This window comes from Tiliqua scincoides, chromosome 5 (assembly GCF_035046505.1).
Source record: "Tiliqua scincoides isolate rTilSci1 chromosome 5, rTilSci1.hap2, whole genome shotgun sequence".
Lineage (NCBI taxonomy): Eukaryota > Metazoa > Chordata > Lepidosauria > Squamata > Scincidae > Tiliqua > Tiliqua scincoides.
In genome coordinates, this window is record NC_089825.1 from 75,624,517 (window position 1) to 75,647,036 (window position 22,520).

At 45.9% G+C, this 22,520-nt stretch overlaps 1 protein-coding gene and 1 pseudogene across 1 annotated transcript in view; one reads left to right on the plus strand and one right to left on the minus strand.

The window, feature by feature from the left end:
• Positions 1–13,569, plus strand: part of POLR1A (RNA polymerase I subunit A) — a 40,068-nt gene extending 26,499 nt beyond the window's left edge. The window contains exons 25-34 of the mRNA XM_066627229.1: positions 77–244; positions 1,537–1,672; positions 1,911–2,068; positions 3,505–3,640; positions 5,131–5,241; positions 6,732–6,989; positions 9,313–9,513; positions 10,355–10,472; positions 11,649–11,813; positions 13,335–13,569. Of these exons, the coding sequence (XP_066483326.1) occupies positions 77–244; positions 1,537–1,672; positions 1,911–2,068; positions 3,505–3,640; positions 5,131–5,241; positions 6,732–6,989; positions 9,313–9,513; positions 10,355–10,472; positions 11,649–11,813; positions 13,335–13,435 (1,552 nt within the window). The 3' untranslated portion in view covers positions 13,436–13,569. The remainder of the gene's footprint in view (positions 1–76; positions 245–1,536; positions 1,673–1,910; positions 2,069–3,504; positions 3,641–5,130; positions 5,242–6,731; positions 6,990–9,312; positions 9,514–10,354; positions 10,473–11,648; positions 11,814–13,334) is intronic.
• Positions 13,570–18,349: 4,780 nt separating this feature from the next.
• On the minus strand, positions 18,350–18,550 carry LOC136654867 (U2 spliceosomal RNA; annotated as a pseudogene).
• Positions 18,551–22,520: the final 3,970 nt, after the last annotated feature.

Consider the following 22,520-nt stretch of genomic DNA (forward strand, 5'->3'; position numbering starts at 1 on the left):
TGACTTCAGATTAGTGACTGGTTCCTGATTCCTTGGCATAAACATTTGTTCCCAATATTTACTTTTGTTCTCCTAGATTGAAGAATCTGCTACATTTAAAATGGCAGCAATCGCTCTGTGACCCAGGAGAGGCTGTGGGTCTGCTTGCTGCTCAGAGCATTGGGGAGCCCTCCACACAGATGACTTTAAACACCTTTCATTTTGCTGGAAGAGGTGAAATGAATGTCACACTTGGTATACCAAGGTAAGAGTATTGTATCAAATGTCCAGTATCCAACGTATGAGAGAGGAGGTTACATTTCTAAGACAGTGGTTCTCAAACTTTTTAGCACCGAGACCCACTTTTTAGAATGAGAATGTGTCATGACCCACTAGAAGTGATGTCATGACTGGAAGTGATGTCATCAAGCAGGAAATTTTTAACACCCCCATATGACAAAATCACCAGCTCTCTGTAGGCCCCTGGATGGAGGCAGTGGCAGCAGCCAGGGGAGTGAGAAAAGTGGTGCTGCTGCCAGAGGCATGGCACCCTGGGGCATTTGCCCCCCTTGCTCCCCTGAATGCCAGTGTAACATAAGACCAAGCATAAGACACGAAGACAAATATTCCCCCCCTTCTCTCCCATGCAAAGGTGGTAGGGGAAGGCTTTAGCACTTTCCTGGCCTGTGTGAAGGTCCTTTTCCCATTCTTCACAGAGGCAGTGTGCTAAGTATTGACAGCACTGTAATTTGCTGTGTAAGTGGCCCTCCCCTTCGCCACTGGAGTCATAGTGGGTGGCAAAAGCAAAGCGGAGGCATCTCCTCCATGTTGCCCTCACCATCCTGAAAGGCTTGAAAGGCAGAGGAAGCGGTGCTAACATGGCGAGTTGCAGCACCTTCAATATTTAGTGTTTTGACCCCCCTCTAGCTATGCTGCTGCACAGAGGCAGGAGCCAAGGTGTGATGTCCTTCAGCCAATGGCATGGAAGATTTATTGTTGAGAATGTGACCTCCAGTTTTTCTGGCTCTTCAAAGATTGAGCTGCTGACCATGGCTGGCTCACCCCCTGGCAATACTGCTACCACCCTGGAAGCTACACTGAACTGAGTAATTTTCTTTATCTCTCTCCCTGTTTCTTACAAAGCAGATGGCTCATCTTTGATGTGACTTCAAGTTCCTGTCCTTAGTTAAGCAGTTAAACCATACTTTCTCTCAGCAACACTCTTGTTACAGAGGTGTGGAGTTCTTTCAGGAGCCATTATATGCCCTACCTCTTGCAGTAGACATGAGAGCTCAGGTGGCCTCCTCAGTCACACTCCTCCCACACTCTCCCCTCTGGATCACATATGTGAGAAAAGGAAAGCTTTACTCCTCCTGTTGGACCAGAGGTAGATCTCACTCATGGGGGGATCTAGAAACAGAATACTTTTCCTCCCTGCTCAGAGGCAGGATCTGTCCTACGAATGAGAAGAACAAAAGTTTATCAGGTTGATAAGTTTATTTTATATTTGAGTGTTCAGTGTCATGGTGACTAGACATGTGATGTTCCTTTCTAAAGGTTGCGGGAGATCCTGATGGTAGCCAGTGCTAATATTAAAACCCCAATGATGAGCATTCCTGTACTTAATACAAAGAAAGCTTACAAGAAGGTGAGGAGACTGAAGAAGCAGCTCACCAGAGTGTACTTAGGCGAGGTAAGTCATGGGCATTCCTCCTAGGGCCTTGGCCTATCTTGGTCACATTAGTTCTAGCTCTCAAGTGGAGGAAGCACTGTTGAGTCTATTGCTTGGGTGTCTTCTGCCTGTCAAAGGACCCGGGAGGAAGAAAGGAAGCAGGACAGTGTTATGAGTGGGAAATCTTGACTGTCTTGACTCCCAGAATGTGTTATAATGGTACAGCATGGGAATTTAGATATTCTTCTTACTATTTTAGGTGTTAGAGAAAATTGATATTGGAGAGTCTTTGTGTTTGGAAGGTACACTAAACAAGCACCGCATTTACACCATCAAATTTTATTTCTTACCATCTGAATGCTATCGGGAAGAGAAGTGTGTGAAGCCGAAGGACATCTTGCATTTTGTGGAGACACGGTCAGTGTCAACTGATGGACATTTGGTGGGCCACTGTGAGATACAGGAAGCTGGACTTGTTGAGCATATGACCTGATCCAGCGGGGCTGTTCTTATGTTCTTAACTCCTACTTGTGCTTGTGTTTTCCAGGCTTTACTTTCAGTTTAAGTAACAGTAAAATTACTCACAGGCTCAATCCTAACCATGGGGCTTTTCAGATCTGCGCTGGCTAAGTAGCCGGCTCAAGTCTGAAAAGCCGCATGTAGGGCTTTCAGACACAGGATGAGGGTTAGAATATCTCAGAGGCTGCCACCACTTCCCCCTCCCAGGCCTGAATTGCCCCCCATCCAGAAACACTTCCCCCGCATCCCAAATAGTGCTGTTCTTACCTGCTCTGGCACTGACAGCTCTGGATTTGGCGCTGGTGGAATAGCTTTACAGCATGTTTATGATACTCTAAGCTGGCACAGTGGCTGCTGCACCAGTGGAGCACAAAGTTGGGATTGCCCTGTCAGATAATAACTTTGGTACATATCCTCCTTATATAATTTAGCTGATCCTTGTATGGAAGAAACCCTGCAACTATACCTTTTTGAATTTCAAAACTCTGGCTTCCTTTTGAACATAACTGGGAGTGTATGAATTAATGAGAGAGAAGTGCTTTCCTCCATTCTGGTATTATCTGCAATATGCTTTCAAGCTTATTTTCTAGCCTTTAAGGCAGCAAAGCTGTTAAGAACCAATTAACCAAACCCCCCCAAACAAAACACAACCTGAAAGGTTGTGTGAGATTCTCAGGATGTTTCTTCTCAGGAAGCAGTACACAAGTATAAAAATTAATACCTTCACAGAATACTCATTATTAAGAATACTTATATTGCACTTTTCAATAAGAGTAGTTGACAAATGGTTTACATAGTAAAATAAGTTAATAAATAGTTCCCTGCCCCAAAGGCTCACAATATTAAAAAAATACAGAAGAGATTCCAGCAGCAGCTGGTGTCTCTGGAAAAGACGCCAGACTGGGGTGAAGAGGGACAGATGCTCTCCCCTTGCTAAATACGTATAAGAGGATACCACTTTAAAAGATGCCTCTTTGCCCAGTTAGCAGGGATTAGCAGAATGCACATTGATCTGCTTATAGTTCATTAGCCTTTGCCATAAAGTTTGTACTTTCAAAAAACTTTTTAAGAATTGCTGCTGCTTTGTAAGACAAGAAGAATGCTTTGGTGGTAAAGGCCATTCTTCTACTTTGGAGAGAGAAAATTGGTGCAAGGGGAGTTAACTGCAAGTGTCACATAATTTTATTACAAAACCAATTTTATAAGTCCTCTGAATTGATAGGATTCAGGAAGACAGAGTCTTCCTGACAGAGATTATAATAATGCACAGCCTAGAATCCAGAACTTATGAGATTTGTATTGTGAATGCTTCTTCATTCTTTCCTTCACACCAGATTCTTTAAAATCTTGTTGGAAACAATTAAGAGGAAGAGTTCAAAGTTGGCCTCTTACCACACTGTAAGCACTCGAAAAGCAGTTCAGAAGGACTTAGACCATGATGGGGAAGGTAGAGCATCTCAAGAAAGCCAGGTAAAGGTCTTGTCCCCTTAGATGTACAAGTATTATCAATCCTGATAGACTGGATCTGCTGAAAAGCTGTCTTAAAAGCCCAGGAATCATTTGGTAAATACATTGTGCTACACTATTTCCTCTTTGTCTTAAAATTATTGTGTTTTCCGAGAATGATTACTAAAGATACTGAACTGGTTGATATCCTGCTTGTATTCTGTTGTTGTAATGCTAGTTGCTTTCATTTGTTATAATTCTTGGTAGATATGTTAGTTTTCATTTATTGTTTTACTACTATCTGTGAGCTGCCTGGGAGAAGTGCTGAAGGTTTAGATATGACTTTGGAATAAATCAAGGGTGTTGAACATAGAGCCGAAGCTCTTTATCTAGCCCATATGATAAATGGGTTCTCCCAGCACCTGCTGGGAGCTTTGAAATGATGCATGGGTGGAAGCGGGCTGCAGAAAGGGTGGTGCTGGGAAAACCCAATTATCAAGCAGGCCAAGCTTTCAGCAACACTGAAAGGGTGAGAGGGTGGCCTGAAATGGTGGCCTGAGTGGGCTTTCCCCTTGCTGCCATTTCAGCAGCCCTGCTTCTGCCAATACACTAGAAGGGACAGATTGAAGGAAGCCTCAGAAGGTGAGAAACTGTACAGGGGAAGGGTTAGATCAAGAGGGGTGAGAAGGGAGGTCCTGCCAAGGCATTAGGAGAGCTCAGTTATCCAGCAGGCATCCCTTTCTGCGGCACAGCTTCTGCTGAGGTATCACTTTGCAGATCACTTAGCTGCTGAGTGAAGAAGTGACACCTTGGCAAAATCAGTGTTGCTGAAAGGGGGCAACTCATGTGATAATTGGGCTCCCCCATATCTTGAAAATATGATCAAGATTTGTATATTTTCTCTTCTGTCATTCGCAGCTAATGAGTTCTTAGGTGGAAAAAAAGTGCTTATTTCTGTCATCACCTGTGCCTCACTTGCTTCTAAGTGACATCACTTCCAGCCCTCAGCAGCTGCCATGAATGCTATTTGGCCTGCTGTGTGAAGCAAGTTTGACACCACTAGAATAAGAAGTTTCATGCAATTCTTAGCACTCTTATAAATATGCATTGTGCCATGTCATTGGAGAGCCATTCTGAGGGCACTCCAAGCAACATGATTAAGTGAATTGTTGATAACTGGAGTGTTCACCTCTATAGTTGGGGTATCTTGTGTTAAGCTGTGACTTTGAAAAGCAATATTTATTGGTGGGAAATATCACCACTGTTTTCTGTATAATAGAATTATATAAATTGTCATTATACAAGCCAAATGATATAACTTCTAAACATTACATGGCAACCAAATTAAGGAAGCCTTGCATAGCAAAAGTATTGCTGTTCATTTCTGGTAGATGTGGGGTTTTCAGTTGTCTAAGATGAATTTGAGACCTCCCAACAATAGAACTCAAATCTGTATGACGAGTAACCCATGACTCTTGAATCCATTCCTATTTGCATTCTTCCTTTTGGCATAGGAAGACTATGAAGCTGAAGCTGAGGAAGAAGGGAGAGTTCCTGAGGATGACACCGGTGAGGGGGATGATGATGCTACAGATGCAAAAAGAAGGGCAAAGCAGGAAGAGGAGGTAATCATTCTTTCTCTCATCCACTCTGAAAATTACCCATTTATTCTTACTCTTGGCTTCCTGTTGTTTTGCTCTCCTCTTACTCCATGATTGCTAAGTTTTTTCAAGAATGTATTAGTTAGGAACATCTTTGAAAGCTTTCTGGAAGTCCAGGTATACAATAAGAGTTGGATCACCTCTTTCCACATGCTTGCTGATACTTTTTGTTTTTTTTTTAAAAAAACCTCTAGTAGGTTAATGAGGCAGGACTTAGCATTGCATGCTGATTCTCCTTCAGCAAAGCTTTTTCTTCTATCTGCTTAAGAATTTTACATCCTTTGTCCTATACTTATACAGTCAGCCCCATCTTATGTGCGCTTTACTGGTGCAAATTCAACTACAGGGGCCCCCGTATCCGCAGATCCCGTATCCACATATTCAGTGCGTTTTAAAATGTCACTTCCGGTTTCTCCGTGAAACTGAAAGTTGCATTTTTTCACGTCAAGAGCTCAGTTGGAGCCTGGCAGAGGCTGGGGATGAACATCCTCGGTCTCTGCTGGGCCCAGAAGCCCTCCAGAGGCAAGGTGAGCAGAGTTTCCCTCACGTCTGGTGGGGGGGGGCGGCCCCTGGACTGCAGGGAAGGGCATTAGCCCATATCTGCAGTTTAAGCTGTCCATGGGCTGTTCCAGAATGGAACCCCCACAGATAAGGGGGCATGCCTGTACATGCGCTCAGCAAACAAGAAGACACAAATAGAAGAAAAAACAGTTTGAATAGTGCATTTGATTCCACCTGCCATTCCACTTACATAACACAGGCCAACACACATATTGCTTCCTTAAATGTTACACCAATTTCTGGGTGTATTTGGGGTGCTGATTCCAAAAATGGCATCCATTTTGCCCTATCACGTCTAGTTTTGGAGATATGGCATAGTTTCATTAGTGAATGGTTCAAGCAGCTTCCTCAGGAGGAAACCTACACCATGGCTTCCTGCATGGCTTCTCAGGTTTACTTGTGACTCTTCCTCCAGAGTAAACCTGAGAAGGCAGGATGAGGTTGCTGCTCCTCAGTTGGTCTCAGTTTCCACTATTTTTGTAACTTTTTAAAAGTTACAAGAGACAGTAAGTATTTTTTGGATGCAAGCCTTTTTCAGAATTTTAAGTACATGCAGTTTTAGCTTTGTGTGCTGATTCTGGAACGTAAACCTTGCATACATTGCAGGCCAACTGTATTTATTAACTTAGGTGAGGAGGGTCCCCTCTTTGGTCTCTTGCCACCTCTCCAACAGCTATAATCTCCTTGGTTCATCACTTTTGAGGGGGTGTGGCAGGGAGATAGGGTTGTAAATAAGATATTTGTTGAAGACTCAGCTACCAGCTTCTGTATACTTTGATGATGGAGTGTTTTGAAGAACCTTCTCTCCATGATGAATTGGCAGGCCCAACTGTTTCCCTTTTTGCTTTTGTGTTAGTACATTTGAATTGAATGTGGAATTGTTTCTCTTGCAGGTTGATTATGAGAGTGATGATGACAATGAAGTGGATGATGATGAAATTCCAGACGAGGAGGAGGCTACACTGCATGAAAAGGATTCAGCAGCACCTGCAACTCAGGATGAGCATTATGCCCCTTTCTTTAGTCAACAGGCACAGAACAAGAGGGAGGACTTGGATGAACTAGCACGCCATAGAGTTAGCGCTGTACAGGAGAGTCATGATGCTATCGAGAACTATGTATATGATCTGAATAATGAACTGTGGTGTGAGGTAAGATTATATGGAAGGGTGATTTGTTTATATTTAAAAACAGATATTCAGTATACCTTAGATGTGTCATAATTTTTTGGTAGTGGTGAACATAAGAACAGCCCCACTGGATCAGGCCATAGGCCCATCTAGTCCAGCTTCCTGTATCTCACAGCGGCCCACCAAATGCCCCAGGGAGCACACCAGATAACAAGAGACCTCATCCTGGTGCCCTCCCTTGCATCTGGCATTCTGACATAGCCCATTTCTAAAATCAGGAGGTTGCACATACACATCATGGCTTGTACCCCGTAATGGATTATTCCTCCAGAAACTTGTCCAATCCCCTTTTAAAGGCGCCTAGGCTAGACGCCAGCACCACATCCTGTGGCAAGGAGTTCCACAGACCGACCACACGCTGAGTAAAGAAATATTTCCTTTTGTCTGTCCTAACCCACCCAACACTCAATTTTAGTGGATGTCCCCTGGTTCTGGTATTATGTGAGAGTGTAAAGAGCATCTCCCTATCCACTCTGTCCATCCCCTGCATAATTTTGTATGTCTCAATCATGTCCCCCCTCAGGCGTCTCTTCTCTAGGCTGAAGAGGCCCAAACGCCATAGCCTCATAAGGAAGGTGCCCCAGCCCCGTAATCATCTTAGTCGCTCTCTTTTGCACCTTTTCCATTTCCACTATGTCTTTTTTGAGATGTGGCGACTAGAACTGGACACAATACTCCAGTTGTGGCCTTACCATAGTTTTGTACAACGGCATTATAATATTAGCTGTTTTGTTCTCAATACCCTTCCTAATGATCCCAAGCATAGAATTGGCCTTCTTCACTGCCGCCGCACATTGGGTCGACACTTTCATCGACCTGTCCACCACCACCCCAAGATCTCTCTCCTGGTCTGTCACAGACAGCTCAGAACCCATCAGCCTATATCTAAAGTTTTGATTTTTTGCCCCAATGTGCAGGACTTTACACTTACTGACATTGAAGCGCATCTGCCATTTTGCTGCCCATTCTGCCAGTCTGGAGAGATCTTTCTGGAGCTCTTCACAATCACTTCTGGTCTTCACCACTCGGAAAAGTTTGGTGTCGTCTGCAAATGTAGCCACCTCACTGCTCAACCATGTCTCCAGGTCATTTATGAAGAGGTTGAAAAGCACCGGTCCCAGGACAGATCCTTGGGGCACACCACTTTTCACCTCTCTCCATTGTGAAAATTGCCCATTGACACCCACTCTCTGCTTCCTGGCCTCCAACCAGTTCTCAATCCATGAGAGAACCTGTCCTCTAATTCCCTGACTGTGGAGTTTTTTCAGTAGCCTTTGGTGAGGGACAGTGTCAAACGCCTTCTGAAAGTCCAGATATATAATGTCCACGGGTTCTCCCGCATCCACATGCCTGTTGACCTTTTCAAAGAATTCTATAAGGTTCGTGAGGCAAGACTTACCCTTACAGAAGCCATGCTGACTCTCCCTCAGCAAGGCCTGTTCGTCTAAGTGTTTTGAGATCCTATCTTTGATGAGGCATTCCACCATCTTACCCGGTATAGATGTTAGGCTGACCGGCCTATAGTTTCCTGGGTCCCCCCTCTTTCCCTTTTTAAAGATAGGCGTGACATTTGCTATCCTCCAATCGTCTGGCACCGTGGCCGTTTTGAGGGACAAGTTGCATACCTTAGTCAAGAGATCAGCAACTTCATTCTTCAGTAATGGCAATAATATGGCCATGGTGGCAATAATATGAGGCAAAGTGAGATGACTAACAGAGGCAGTACGTTTTGGGTACCATTAACGATAGTGCAGTGCAATAGGTCTAACATGAAGCACCATCTCCTGGAAAGGTGGTTCTGTCCAAATCTGATTGAAGGGAACGATCCACCCTTGGACAATGTGGGGCTTGCCAAGGAGTGAAGGGAGCAACCACTTGGTTTTTCTGCCTCAGACATTGGTATGTCTTGGCTAGTCCAACCTGAGTTCTGCTTGTACGCCAAACCTCTTTTCCGAAGCTGTACCTCTGCCTGTCAAAACCTGGTGGCCTCATCAAGTATTTCAGCAGACATGTATTTTTAGGTAATATTCGGGAATTTTCAGCAGACATACTTACTCTGGGCAGTTTGGTTCAGAGCCACATTCTAAGAGCAAAACCAGAAGGCTAGGCCAAAGGAGTTGCTCACTGTCTGCTCTAGAGATCATTGGGTGAGGTTCTCCCCCCCCCCCCAAACACACACACTATAGATTGAGAAGATGTGGGTGCTTACATGTGTGTTACTGGGTGGTTCAGTTTTCTGAAAACTCTCTCTTTCAGTCCAGCATTGCACTGTGTTCCCATCTAGGTCTCACTGAAGCTTCCTCTGACAAAGGAGTACTTCGATTTAGCCTCACTTGTGGTATCCCTAGCAAACAACACTGTTATCCATGAGACAAAAGGGATTACCCGGTGTCTCCTCAATGAATCCACTAACAAGACTGGAGAGAAGGAGCTCACTTTGCAGACTGAAGGGATAAACCTCCCTGAGCTCTTTCGATACACTAACGTACGTAATGGGCTGGACGTTCTGCTTTTTTTCTGTAGTGGGTCAGAGGGAAAGTAATGAGGAATCTTACTTTTGAGAATGATCACTATTTTTTAAACTCACTTTCCTGGTCTTTTCATGGTACTTTTTGAGCAGCTTATCCATACCCTTAAGGACACTGAAGTTAAGCCAGTGGAATTTTGTCAGCAATTCCAAGAGATTCCTCAATTTTTTCTTTTGAATGTAGCAGTGTAATTTGAATGTCACAGTAGACATAAAACTGCTTGTACACTTGTTTCTTTTTTACAATGTGTTGTCTCAGAACTATAAGCAGGTCACTGACATGAACTGAAGGAGAAACCTTTCCTGTCCTTTTGTGTTTGGATAAATAAGGTTTTTGAAATGAAAGTTTCATCTGCCTTATCTGATCTTTGCAGGACAGCACCAGGCAGCAGAAATAGCAATTCAGTGCCACAGAAGTAAAGGCCCACAGCAGAGGGGAGGAGTATAGTACTGTGTGGGGATAGGATTTCAACCATACATGTGAAAATGTATTTGTCAATTGGATTTTCCTGCTATGCTATTGAAGTATTTTTAAAAAGGATTAATGTAGAGCAAACTGATCAAAGAGATCTCTGTGAATTAGTGATTTATGCCAGGGGATCAATGCTGTGGTTCATCAGAATCTCAATTATAGGGAAACCCTCTTTCTTGTTATCCACTGCACTACTTTTGTTGCAAACGAACTACCTGCTAATTTTCTATTCTGTCGTTCTGCAGCAGTTCATAAAAGCGATGATTGGATGTGATGAAAGTTTTCTTAATTGTGATCACCTACACCTGATCATCTTTTATCTTTCAGATTTTTGATCTGAACAGGCTTTATTGCAATGACATTCATGCAGTGGCTAATACCTATGGCATTGAGGCTGCTTTGAAAGTCCTTGAAAAAGAGATTAAAGATGTGTTTGCTGTGTATGGTAAGATTATTGGTTGGCTGTAATTGAAAATGCAAAACGTGGTCTGCTAAAGTAATCTTTTAAAGCTTGCATTCTCCCTGCAGCATAAAATTCTCCCTGTCATGTTCATTGAATCACAGGGTGCTCTTGTAGGGCCTACACATGGTGAAGCCAGAATTTCCTGCACATGCAGATACCACTTGCAGCACTGGCTACAACTCATTATGAAAGAGTACTTAGACAAAGAAAAGAATGAAAGGCCTGACTAGCAAGGCCAAGTGCATTACTTCTCTATTGCAGTGGTTCTCAAACTTAGCCATCTCTGGGGCCCTTTACAGAGCCCCACTGGCACATGCATGGAGTCATGGGGAGCCTCAGAGCACTGGCACTTTTTGGGCCACTTATGTTGAGCTCATGAAGCAACTGAATGGGTGTTGGGAAGCCCAAGGGCTCCTAGGAGCACACTTTGAGCACACTCTATAGCATATGAGGCTGTAGGCTTCCAGGTAATGTCCCTCCATCTATCTCAGTAGTATTTGTCCAACTTGATAGTGAGTCTGAGGCTGCATCACGCACATTATTTCTATGTATGTGTCAAAATGTAGGAAGGATGTACCTCAGAGAGAGAATCCAAAAGTAGCTCAGCATTTCAGTATCTGAATTGTGCCTGGATAGTATTCCTAAGATGTTTAATATGTTCTTCAGGAGTAAATCCCCACATCCTCCATAAGAGCAGAGTCCCGCAAGCAGCAGAACTTGTACAACTTCTATGCATAGCTTTCAGAATGACTGTAGGGAGGCAGAATAGCAGTCATGAATTGTGGGTGGACCAGAAACCAGTTGGGAAGCCATAAAGCAGCATGCTCACTTTAAAAGGCCTAGATTTCCCAAAAGGCCTAGAAAATTGTAGATGCTGAACTGTCCAAGTAGCATTCACTGCTGCTAGAGGAATTTGTTTCTCATAGTGTGCCAGTTTTTCAAAACAGAGACAAGCACTTTGTTAACAATCTTGAGGTATTCCCCCCTCCAGTCTATGTCACACAGAGATAGCAATGGGGGGCTTAGAATTTCAGAAAAGATTTCGAAAGGTGCATTAGTGGTCAGGCTTCATTAACATGCTCAGTAGATCTCCCCCAACCTTGTTTCAACAAGCGAGTCCTTGTGTACCTTGACAGCTTCTCCTGTTTCTGTCAACAGGGATTGTGGTAGATCCTCGGCATCTGTCTCTGGTGGCAGACTACATGTGCTTTGAAGGTGTTTACAAACCACTGAATCGGTTTGGAATGCAGTCCAATTCATCCCCCTTGCAGCAAATGACATTTGAGACTAGTTTTAAATTCTTGAAGGAAGCAGCGATGCTAGGTAAAGAACTTTCTTTCTGCTACAAGCCCAGTTTGCAATTACTACATTTTGTATCTCCCTGCTTCTGTGGCAGTTTCCCTAACATACTAGCAACTTACAGCCCAATCTTGAGCTGCCTGGAGCGCAAGGCTGCTGCGGCACCAAAAAGGCTGTCAGGGCATCCAGCACACCCTGGACAGCTGCCGCCATCTCCTCGGGAGAAGGGGACTTTCGTCCCATTCCCCTAAGGGAAGTAGCCCACAACGGGGGTACTCGATTCTGTGGTGGCTCTTGAGCTGGCGCAGAATCAGAGTCCCTTGTCAGACCGCAAGACCCAACATGGGTCTCAGGATCTGGTGGTGATGGCAAGGGATTGTTACTCTTGATTGCTAAGGTAAAAAACAAAGCCAGGCCTCTTGTCTTACAGACATTCCAGGTTGCTGGTGCAATTGTTTTTTGAGACTTGCAAAATCAAAGGTGTTCCTGAAGTGCAGGGTGACCTTTTGTAGCCCCAAATCTAGTTTAAATCTAGATTAGTTTAGGAGAGGAATACTTAAAAGAAAATCCTAATTATTTAATTGGATGCTGAAAAAAGTTCCAACAAAACCTTGTTATATGAGGGGAATTTGAATGGTTGTCTTCAACTGCAGGCCTCTGTTTCTTATGCTATCTTTGAGGCCTAGAAACGGAAAACAAAAAGTAATCTGTTGAAATGCAGATATGTTTAGATTGCGAGTCTATGGGCAGTGAATTGTGTGTTTTTGGTTTTGGTGCAATATTGCTGTTCTGGTTACGCAAGATCTTATGCTATGAAGGAATCTCTCAGCCCTGAGAGGATAGGAAATTTAACACGTTAAGAAGAATTGCTCTCTCTAGGTCAGTGTTTCTCAAACTGTGAGTCGGGACTGGCAGGTTGTGATCTGATGGAGAGTGGGATTGGGATCTGATGCTCCCTGTTGCACCACGAATCATTACTGGGAGCTACTGATAGCAACTTCTGGGTCACACACACCAGGCCTGTGACCCACTCCTTTGGGCCTCATAATGCCCTGCAGAAGTGACTTCTGGTTTGCTTCCATGCCTTCTAGTTTGTTTCCACAAAGCATTCTGGGGCCTGCAAAGGTCAGTAGAGTGGGTTGTGAGTCCAGTGTGATCCGGAAGCTGCCTCCAGTAGCTTCCACTAATGCTTTGCCGTCTGACCGATCGCAACCCACTGGGAAGGATGAGGTGGGTTGCAGCTGCACAGGCTTTGAAAACAGGAATTTTTGTACAGCATCAAACATATATTAGGCACTTTAACACCATCATCAGTTTTTTTGCACATTGATTACTTTTCAGTTTGAAATGCTCTCATTGAGTTAGTTTCATACATTGGCAATTAGCCAAAAGATTTTCTTCAGTTTTCCAACAGCAAGTGGCAGTGCTAAAGCAGAAAACACAGCTGAATTGTCTTATTTATGTCAGACTTTTTGCCATGAAAATACTGATCTGATACTGAATCTGATACTGAATACTGAAATGTTCTGATTTCTTTTGCTGTAGGCTCCCATGATGAGCTGCAATCTCCTTCTGCTTGCCTGGTGGTAGGAAAAGTTGTCAAGGGAGGAACTGGTCTATTTGATCTCAAGCAACCTCTTAAATAATGTACATGTTTTTACTTAAACAAGTTTACTGAAGGGAATTAAGATGCTATAGTTTAGGTTGTGTGTATTTTTTTTAGTCTTCACTAAATGTAAATACCATGATTTGCTCCTGTGATTTTCCCACACCTTTCAATCTTAAGGAATTATATTTATAATAATTGCTTTGTACTATTTTGTTGGTTTCTTTTTTCTGGGTGATGGGTGAGTTTACCAGCTCTGAGATGTTTTGCTTGAATAGTCTGGCAAGAACATTCCTTTTAGCTCTATAATGCCAGTTTCTCTTAAAAGTGTTCAGCAGTTCTCAAAAAGCAGCTACTAATATGAATGGTATGGTAAAAATCTTTTTTTAAAAATTAGAATTAGACTCTAAATGCAATTTCAAGACTGCAAAGCATGTCCATCTCTTGATCCCTTCAGTCCTAGCTGTAACCTTACTTTGTAGACCTTAGGCCACCACCATCTCTACTTTAATACCCATCATCTCTAATGAAAGAAGATCAGGAAATATGCTACGAAACACAAACCAGTGACTAACTCAGTATGGCAGCTCATGATCACACTTAAGACAACATCTAGCATAGAAAGGACACATTCTAACTCCAGTAAAATGGCAACATGCTTCTCTTTTTATCAACTGCTATTTCCAATAATATGTCAATGGCCCCGATCCAGCTATAACTTCATGTCATAACTAATAATGGCCCCAGATCAGTCACTCACTGTAGCCAAATGGTGTACGGAGCAGTGGGGAAGAGAGTGAAGGTACATTGCCTTGTTCTGCCATTACAGGAAGTAGTGGAGAAGGAAAACAGCAGAGGTACCAGATGGTTCCTAGCAAACCATTTGCTATATTAACAAACTTCTCTGTCTGTAAATAGCAAGTGCTTTTGATACTTCAGGGGAACATGCTACGCTATTTCAACAGTGATGAAAGTGGAGGGAGGATCCATGCTTGAGTCTTCTAAACATTGCTTCTTCTGAACAAAAGCTGAATAAGGATTCTTGAATTTGGTTCTTAATGGTTTGGAGAAATGAGTGGAGGCCTCTGCCCTGACTAAGGACCCCTGGGAGGTTACACCTCCTGCTTCCCAGAATGATAAGGGGAGGATCACTCTGGCCCACACCATTGGCCAAATAATGGAGCTCGTGCAGGGAGTTCTCCTCTATCTCATACCTTCAAAGAACTTAACTCCCTTCCAGTTTTCTGTGGAGAAGCAAGTGGTGGCATTGGCTTGAGGACTCCTTGGTCTCCCCCTGGAGACATACTGACTAAAAGGCACAGTAAATAAATCTATAAACAAATATCTTGTAAGCCACTTTGAACACATCGCTTTCAGGAGAGAACAGGTGCCATATAAATATTTTAAATAAACCCCCAAATTCTATGGGACCAGGTCACCATCTTACAAACTAAGCAGGCCAACCAAAATCACAATCCCCATTTCAGAAATTGGGAGTTATATAGCAAGCCATAAAACTTCCAAATTCTATGTTACCGTATCAACATAAGCATCTCTAGGCTTCTGTTTTTTGCGCAAGGAATTATAAAATCGATTCTGGCCTATTTGCACTCCATTCTGGATAGTGTTTGGATTAATGGGGTTTGGATTAATTAATAGGAAAGGATAAATAGCACATGATATTGGAACAAAATTTTATTTTTGTTCCAATTAACATCCCGCTGTTTTGCGCCCGTTTCATTTATTAACGGCCTGTTCCAGTTTCTGTATTGTCCTCAGAATAGCTGTTGCATGACTCTGGGAACAGCAGGACTTAAAAAGCCCAGCTGCTGGATAGTGCAGGCGCAAAAGCAAAATAATAAGATGACAGACAGGTTTGAAAATGTAGATGGCGGGGGGAGAGCTGGAACTGAAGAAAGCTTCCAACAAGCCCTTTTTGTTCATTCTCAAAACACATGATGCAAAGCTATACAATAGGGAAAATTACTGAAGGTTACTGAAATTCACACTGGCTGTAACCAGCTAGCTCTTTAGCTAACCACAACATTCCATTGACTAAGATAAGCGCTTCTCCATAACATCTTCAAGGCTAGCTCATCTTGTTTACTTGCACTGGGCCTCAGTCTTCGTTACTGGCCCACTCTGGTTTACCTGAGTGGGGGGGCAGCTGGTTTGCCTGCCTGCCGGTTGCCATGTTACTAAGGCTAAGCTCAGCGCCTGTGCATATAATTACCACAATAGCAACAGAGTTAATGCTCTTTCTGATTCACCTGTTACGAATATATTTTTCCCCAAATTTGTAAGCTTTTAAAAGTGCACTACATCTGCTTGCAGTTCATCCCTGAATTTGCGCTGGGAAGGTTTTTTCAGGAGGTTAAGTATTAGCTTGAAACCTTTGTGCTCTCACTCTGTGCATGCGAGTGAGACACTCACACACCCCTATAATTTGGGGTTTATAAGCTAGGTTGGCAAGACAATTTTAAAACAATCACATTTTTACATAAAATAAGGCCTCAGTGACAAAGAGTGAGGAATGTTTGCCTTTGTTGGTGCTCAGGTCACATACCCATTTCAGTGCCATTAAAATTGTGGATTTTAGCAATAGTGTTTAGTATCCCCTCTCCTCTGGGGTTAGGAAAGCAGACTAGTTGTGGTCCCTCCATCCTTGAGTTTTGGGGGTGAACCAGTTCCTAATACTAGCAGTGGCCTGAGATGTGTTAGATGTATATGTCTTGCAACCAACAAGTGGTGTCAGACACCATCAGCTTGTGCATGACCTTGGCATAGTGTCTGCCCACATAGCAAGCTTTTGGCACAGTCTTGTTTTTGGCATCCCAACCTCCAAGGGCCTCAACAAGAAGGGTGTGGACAGAGGCCTCATATCCTTTCTGCCTCAGAACGTTTGCTAGGGTTTTGTAGTTCTGGATGCAGAAAAAAGCTATGTGAAAAAGCCTACTCAAACAGTGGTGTGTGTGTGTTGGCATCCTTCAGTCTCGGAAGACCATGGTGTCACGCTCTGAATGGTGGTTCCAGAACAGAGTGTCCTCTCTAGTGCGCGAAGCCTGGGTAAAGTAGGTATGGAGGATAGGCTGTTACCCATGCAGCAAATCCCCCCTCTCCACGTCGCTGAAATGGTCCAATGGAAAGGCAGAGGCCAATACGGTTGGTTCCAGCGGCGTCGCAGGAGTTGCCAGAACGTGACTTAGCATGTGGTAGCACAGGCTATTTTACTACCTTGCAATGACCAAATGTGGCCATGCGCTACCACCCTGTGTTTACAAGAAGGTAACATAAAGCCAACATTGTACAGCAGTCTCCAATTACTGACACAGAGGGTCAGCCACAACTCATAGTGGGATCTCTGCTTGCAATGACACTTTGTGACTCCAAAAGAGTGTGTAGCAGCAGAAGCAACACAAATTCTTGCAGCAGCTAAGCATCCAGTAAATGCACTGAAGTTTGCTCTGAGTAAGAGACAAAAAAAATGACTTCAGCAATGTAAACTTGGGAACAACTGCCTCTCTTCACTCCAGCTGAGCATATTTTTCTGGGGGCTGTTTTCTCATATGACCTTAGGGTGGACTTTTTTTTTTGTTAAAGCCTGTGAGTCTCCTTTTGGAATAAGGAACAGTCTTCTCCTTCCTCTTGCTACATAAATCACTTTGAGAACTCTTTTCTTGAAAAGCAGCACACAAATATTAAGTATACATTTTGCTATAGCTATACAAACATACTTACTGCTTGCAATCCTTCCCACAACCCTGTAATGTAAGCAGGTATCATTCTTCCCATTCTGCAGATGCCAAAGACGGAAGCAGAGGAGGGCAGCTTGCTTACGCCCACCTATGAGGCCATGGCAGAGCTGGGAAAATCTTGATTCATAGCTCAGTCTTATAGGTGCTATACTCTGTATGATAAGTATATGAAATACATGACATGACAAAAAGGACGTGCATGGTTAACCTGAAAATTGAATTAGATAAAGAGGGTTCTATTCAGCCTGACAGAACAGAAAGGAAATGGCTCTTCAGATATGCACAGTGCCATGCATGTGTACAACCCTTGGAACACTCCTCCTCTAATAGCAGAGAATAGAACCCAGCATGGATTTGTCAAAAATAAATCTTGCCGGACAAACCTCATCTCCTTTTTTGTTTGAGTTACTAGCTTACTGGACCACAGGAATGCTGTGGATATAATTCACCTTGACTTCAGTAAAGCATTTGACAAGGTCTCACATAATATCCTAATCAGCAAGTTGGTAAAATACAATGGTACAGTTGTTAGATGGGTTTGCAATTGGTTGGACAGCCATACACAGAGAGTGTCTGTCAATGGCTTCGAGTCAACCTGGAGAACAGTTTTGAGTGGGGTGCCCCAGGGCTCTGTCTTGGGCCCAGTTCTCTTCAATATCTTCATTGGTAACTTGGATGAGGGGATATAAGGGTGCCTCATCAAATTTGCAGCTGACACTGAACCTGGTAGGAGTAGCAAACACAAAAGAAGACAGTAGAAGCCTTCAGGAGGATCTAGACAAGATGGGATACTGTGCTGAAATGAATAAGATGAAGTTCAGCAGGGACAAATGCAGAGTTCTGCACTTGGGCAAAAATAACCAAAGACGCAGGTATAAAATGGGAGATACGATACCTGGCTTGGCAGCACAACATGTGAGTGGGATCTTGGAGCTGTAGTGCATCACAGGATGAACATGAGTCAGCATTTCAGGTCCCACTGAAAGATGACTTCAAGTTAGGTTCTGGGCAAATTTAGCCTTCAGGCTATCTCCATGGAACAGGATCATGCCAGTATAGGTTGTGTGCTCTCTTGCAGCCAATTTGCTGGACCAGAGAGAGCAATCCTTTGCACAAACACAAACTTTCACGAGGAGCGAACCCACTAGTTTGTCTTTTGATTACTAATCTATTTTTTGAACCAAAGAAATTTCCCCAAAGGGAAGGGCACCATTCCTGAAAGCACTGCAATATCAGGCTGATGCATGGAGTGGATGGAGCAAGCTCCTAATCCATCTCCCAATCCCAAAAATCCATTTAATATATAGTCCTCAAATAGAGGACATATCAGATATTAAACTGATAAGAACAGATTAACTTTTTATTAGAGAATGTTTCAGTTTCATGAACAGAAAAACAACTGGATAGCAAATATAAGATCCCAGAACACGGCTACGTATAGTGAGAGTATTGTCAGTCACAAACACAGAGCATTCAAGTCTGGTATGTAGGTCCGTTCCAGGGGGTTACATGGGGTGAGTTGGGAGTCCATAAGTCACTATATTCAAGGCTAGAGCAAGATGCGCTCACTCCCGCCTTGCACATGGCCAGCAGTGCTAGGCCAGGCTTCTTCCGCCGAGGGCAGCCTCCGGTCACGGTTCCTGGATCCAGGGGGTCCTCCGTGGGTGGCCTCCATGGTTGTCGCCGGCGTGTCTGGCTTCTGGGTGGGTTGTTCACATGTTGCAATAGTGAGGCACAGATCAGCATAAGGTGACATACAAAGCAGTAAGCAATTAGTTAAAGAGAAAAAGAGTAATATAGGAAAGGAGTATGTCAGTCCTTCTGACAGCATGTGCAGGTGCAGTTTCTTAGGTGGTATAGAGTCCAAGGTTGGAGGCAGGCAAGGCCCATCTCCTCACTGCACGGGGCAGGTGGCATGTCCCCCCAGGCGCCCCCATGCCAAACAGTCTCTCGGTTGGCTCAGGGGCTTTCAGGGGGTCCACCTGCAATGCAGATTGCCTCCAGCGCTCCCAGAGCTGATGGGACGCTGGCAGGTTGGGTGGCTCTCCACTGGGTCTGGAGGTCGAGCTGTGGGTGGCTCCCCTCCACTGGGTCTGGAAGGCGAGCCATGATGGCCTCCCCCCACTGGGTCATAGGGGCAGGCCGACAGTCCGTGCACCCGGTGGCCTCTCCTCTCTGGGGTTAGGGGAGCAGGCCGGTTGCGGTCCCCCCATCCTCGAGTTTGGGGGGCAGGGTGGAGCCTCGTACCGGCGGTGTCCCAACAGATGCTCGATGTAGATATCTCGGGACCACCAGATAGTGTCGGACACCATCAGCTTGCGCATGAGCTTGGCGTAGTGTTTGCCCACGCCGCAGGCTTTCAGTACGGGCTCATTCTTGGGGTCCCAGCCACCAAGGGCCCCCACCAGCAGAATGTGGACGGAGACATTGTATCCTCGCTGCCTCAGAGCGTCTGCCAGAGGTGCGTATTTTTGGTGCTTGCGCTCCCTGGCCTCTGCCATGGCTTCCCTCCTGTTCTCAAAGGGGATGGTGACATCGACCATGGTGATCTGTTTTTTGCCCTCGTCGCGGATGACGATGTCAGGTCTCAGCTGGCTCCCGGTGTTGGCCACTGTTCGGTTCAGGGACACATTCCCCTCTGAGGCAGGGATGGCATTGGCAAGGCGCTGCATCACTGCGTCGTGCCGGTGTTTCCAGGCTGCTGAGTGAGGCTGGCAGCTGCAGAGGACATGGGGCAGGGTCTCGTTGGGGTGGCCATATCAACGGCAGCGCTTGTCCTGTTTCCTGGCTTGACTGCTCCGTTGAGGGGAACGACGTTGAGGCGGGCCCTGTGTATGAAGCGCCAGTCAGCAAAACGGGTGAAGTCACCACGGGACATGAAGTGGTTGCTGGAGTCCCATTGAGAGGTGACTTCAAACATCTTTCCTTGGTCTGGCTTACTCTTGAGGTTCAGGGCATACTTCTCGCGGGTGTTGGCCTTCAGGGCACCCTCCAGAGATCTCCTGGCAGCTGCTGTGATCAGGTGGAGTTGTGGGGGATCTCCATGGGATAGGGCAATGCTGGGTTCAACTATGGCAAGGTCCCAGGCCCACTGGCAGCCAATCTGCTTGTTGAGACGGCGGGTGGCGATCCTTGCGCGGGACCAGAGGCAGGCAAAGCTTCCTCCATCGCGTCTGAACTCACCCTCCAGGGATCCACTGAGGTAAGTGGCCAGGTCTTCTTCAGAGGGTTCTCTGGTCAGCTTCTGTTTGGCCAAGGTGCGGAGAGCGCCAAGGGCGACCGTCTTTACCATGTCGTCTGGGCAGGTAAGCAGGCGGAAGGCGTGGGTGACGACAGCGATGTCGCGAAGGTCCCCCATCTTTGGAATGCCTGCCCCTCCCTGGTGCTGTGGAACGTGGAGGATGTCGTTCGTGGCTCTCTTGGGGAGGTTCAGCCACCTCTTGAGCATGGCTGTGATGGTGCGGTCAGCTTTATTGAGGGGCACCTTTGGGACAGCTGAACCTCGTAGGACGAAGGAGATCCTGGAGAGCAGGAAGGTGCGGAGTGCGTCGATCTTCTGCCAGGGGGCGAACAGCGAGGTGTCAATCTTGCCAGCATCCTCCACGATGGCTCGGATGGTGGCCTCAGGGGTCTGCAGAGCTCGGAAGCCAGTTGGTGTTCCCAGGTGCTGGTATGTCTCTCTATCAGCGAGGTGGGCCATGGGCTCCCCCTGAATGGCAAAGACCGATAGCAAGACCCGGTCTTTTAGGCTGCCGTCAACATGCAGAGAGGCACATTTGGTGGCTTTGAACTTTAGGCCCATCCAGTTGGCGGCAGCAGAGGCGGAGGCCAGCATGGTTTGTAGCTCTTCCAGGGTCTCAGCGACCAGCACCAGGTCGTCGGCATATGCCAGCACACTGACCTTTCTGTCATGAAGATTGAAGCCTCCAGAGCCACTGGCGATGCAGCGAAGCAGGGGTTCCATGGCCAGGTTGAAGATGATGGGACTCAGTGGGCACCCCTGCTTGACCCCCAAGCGTATCCGGACTTCCGCAGTCTCACCCTTCACTGCCCGCACAGTGGTGGAGCAGCCCTCGTACAGCTCGCGGATGAGGGTGAGGAAGGTCTTTGGCATGCCAAACTGGGTAAGCATGTCAAAGATGTGGCTGTGGGGGATGGATCCGAAGGCGTTGGAGAGGTCCAGCCAGGCCACCGCACACTGTTTCCTGGAGTGCCTGACCGTGTCCAGCACAGTCTGCAAGAGGAAATTGTGCTCGTAGCACCCCTCGCAGCTCATGAACCCCTTCTGCTGCTTGCCGATGGCACTCCCCGCCAGCGCCCAGTCTGTGACGCGGGCAGCAATGCAACTGGCATACATCTTGTACAGCGTGCTGCACAAGGAGATGGGCCGCCAGTTGCCAGGGGAGATTGTCAGGGCATTCAGCGGCTGGGCGGTGGGTGCGGTCGAAGACGCTGGTGTAGTAGCGGCGGAGCTCTTTGCCGGGGATCGTGCAGAACGGAGAGGGGCCATCCAGGATTACTCTCACGGCTCTGGCTCTGTTGAAGTGGTATAATTTCTGTATACGCGAGGCTGCCTGGGGGTCATATTGGTGCGCTGCGTTCCGCCTCCCATTCCTATCCCTTCGGGCATGGGGTTGGTGCGCTGGGGTGCCGGCAGCAACTGGGTTTTGTCTGCCTGCTGGTCCTCTTGGTTGCCTGGCCTCCTCTGAGAGTTATTTGGTGAAGTCCTGAACAGTCCACTCAAAAGGCCTCAAAGGTTGTGGCCTTTCGCACTCTCGCGATCCATTGGGCCTGCCACAGCGTGGCCTCTTGTGGCTCTGGCTGTCATCCTTTGTTGTCTTGTGGAGTGGGGGGTGGCCTGTTGTTGTCTTGTAGAATAGGGGGTGGTGTGGGTGGGCTGCTTCGTTGTCTCAGCGGCGCGTTATGCACTTGCTGCCTAGCAGACAGATTAACTTTTTATTAGAGAATGTTTCAGTTTCATGAGCATAAAAACAACTGGATAGCAAATATAAGATCCCAGAACATGGCTACATACAGTGAGAGAGCATTGTCAGTGACAAACACAGAGCATTCAAGTCTGGCATGTAGGTCTGTTCCAGGGGGTTACATGGGGTGAGTTGGGAGTCCATAAGTCACTATATTCAAGGCTAGAGCGAGACGCGCTCACTCCTGCCTTGCACATGGCCAGCAGTGCCAGGCCAGGCTTCTTCCGCCGAGGGCAGCCTCCGGTCGCGGTTCCTGGATCCAGGGGGTCGTCCGTGGGTGGCCTCCACGGTTGTCGCCAGTGTGTTTGGCTTCTGGGTGGGTTGTTCACATGTTGCAATAGTGAGGCACAAATCAGCATGAGGTGACATACAAAGCAGTAAGCAA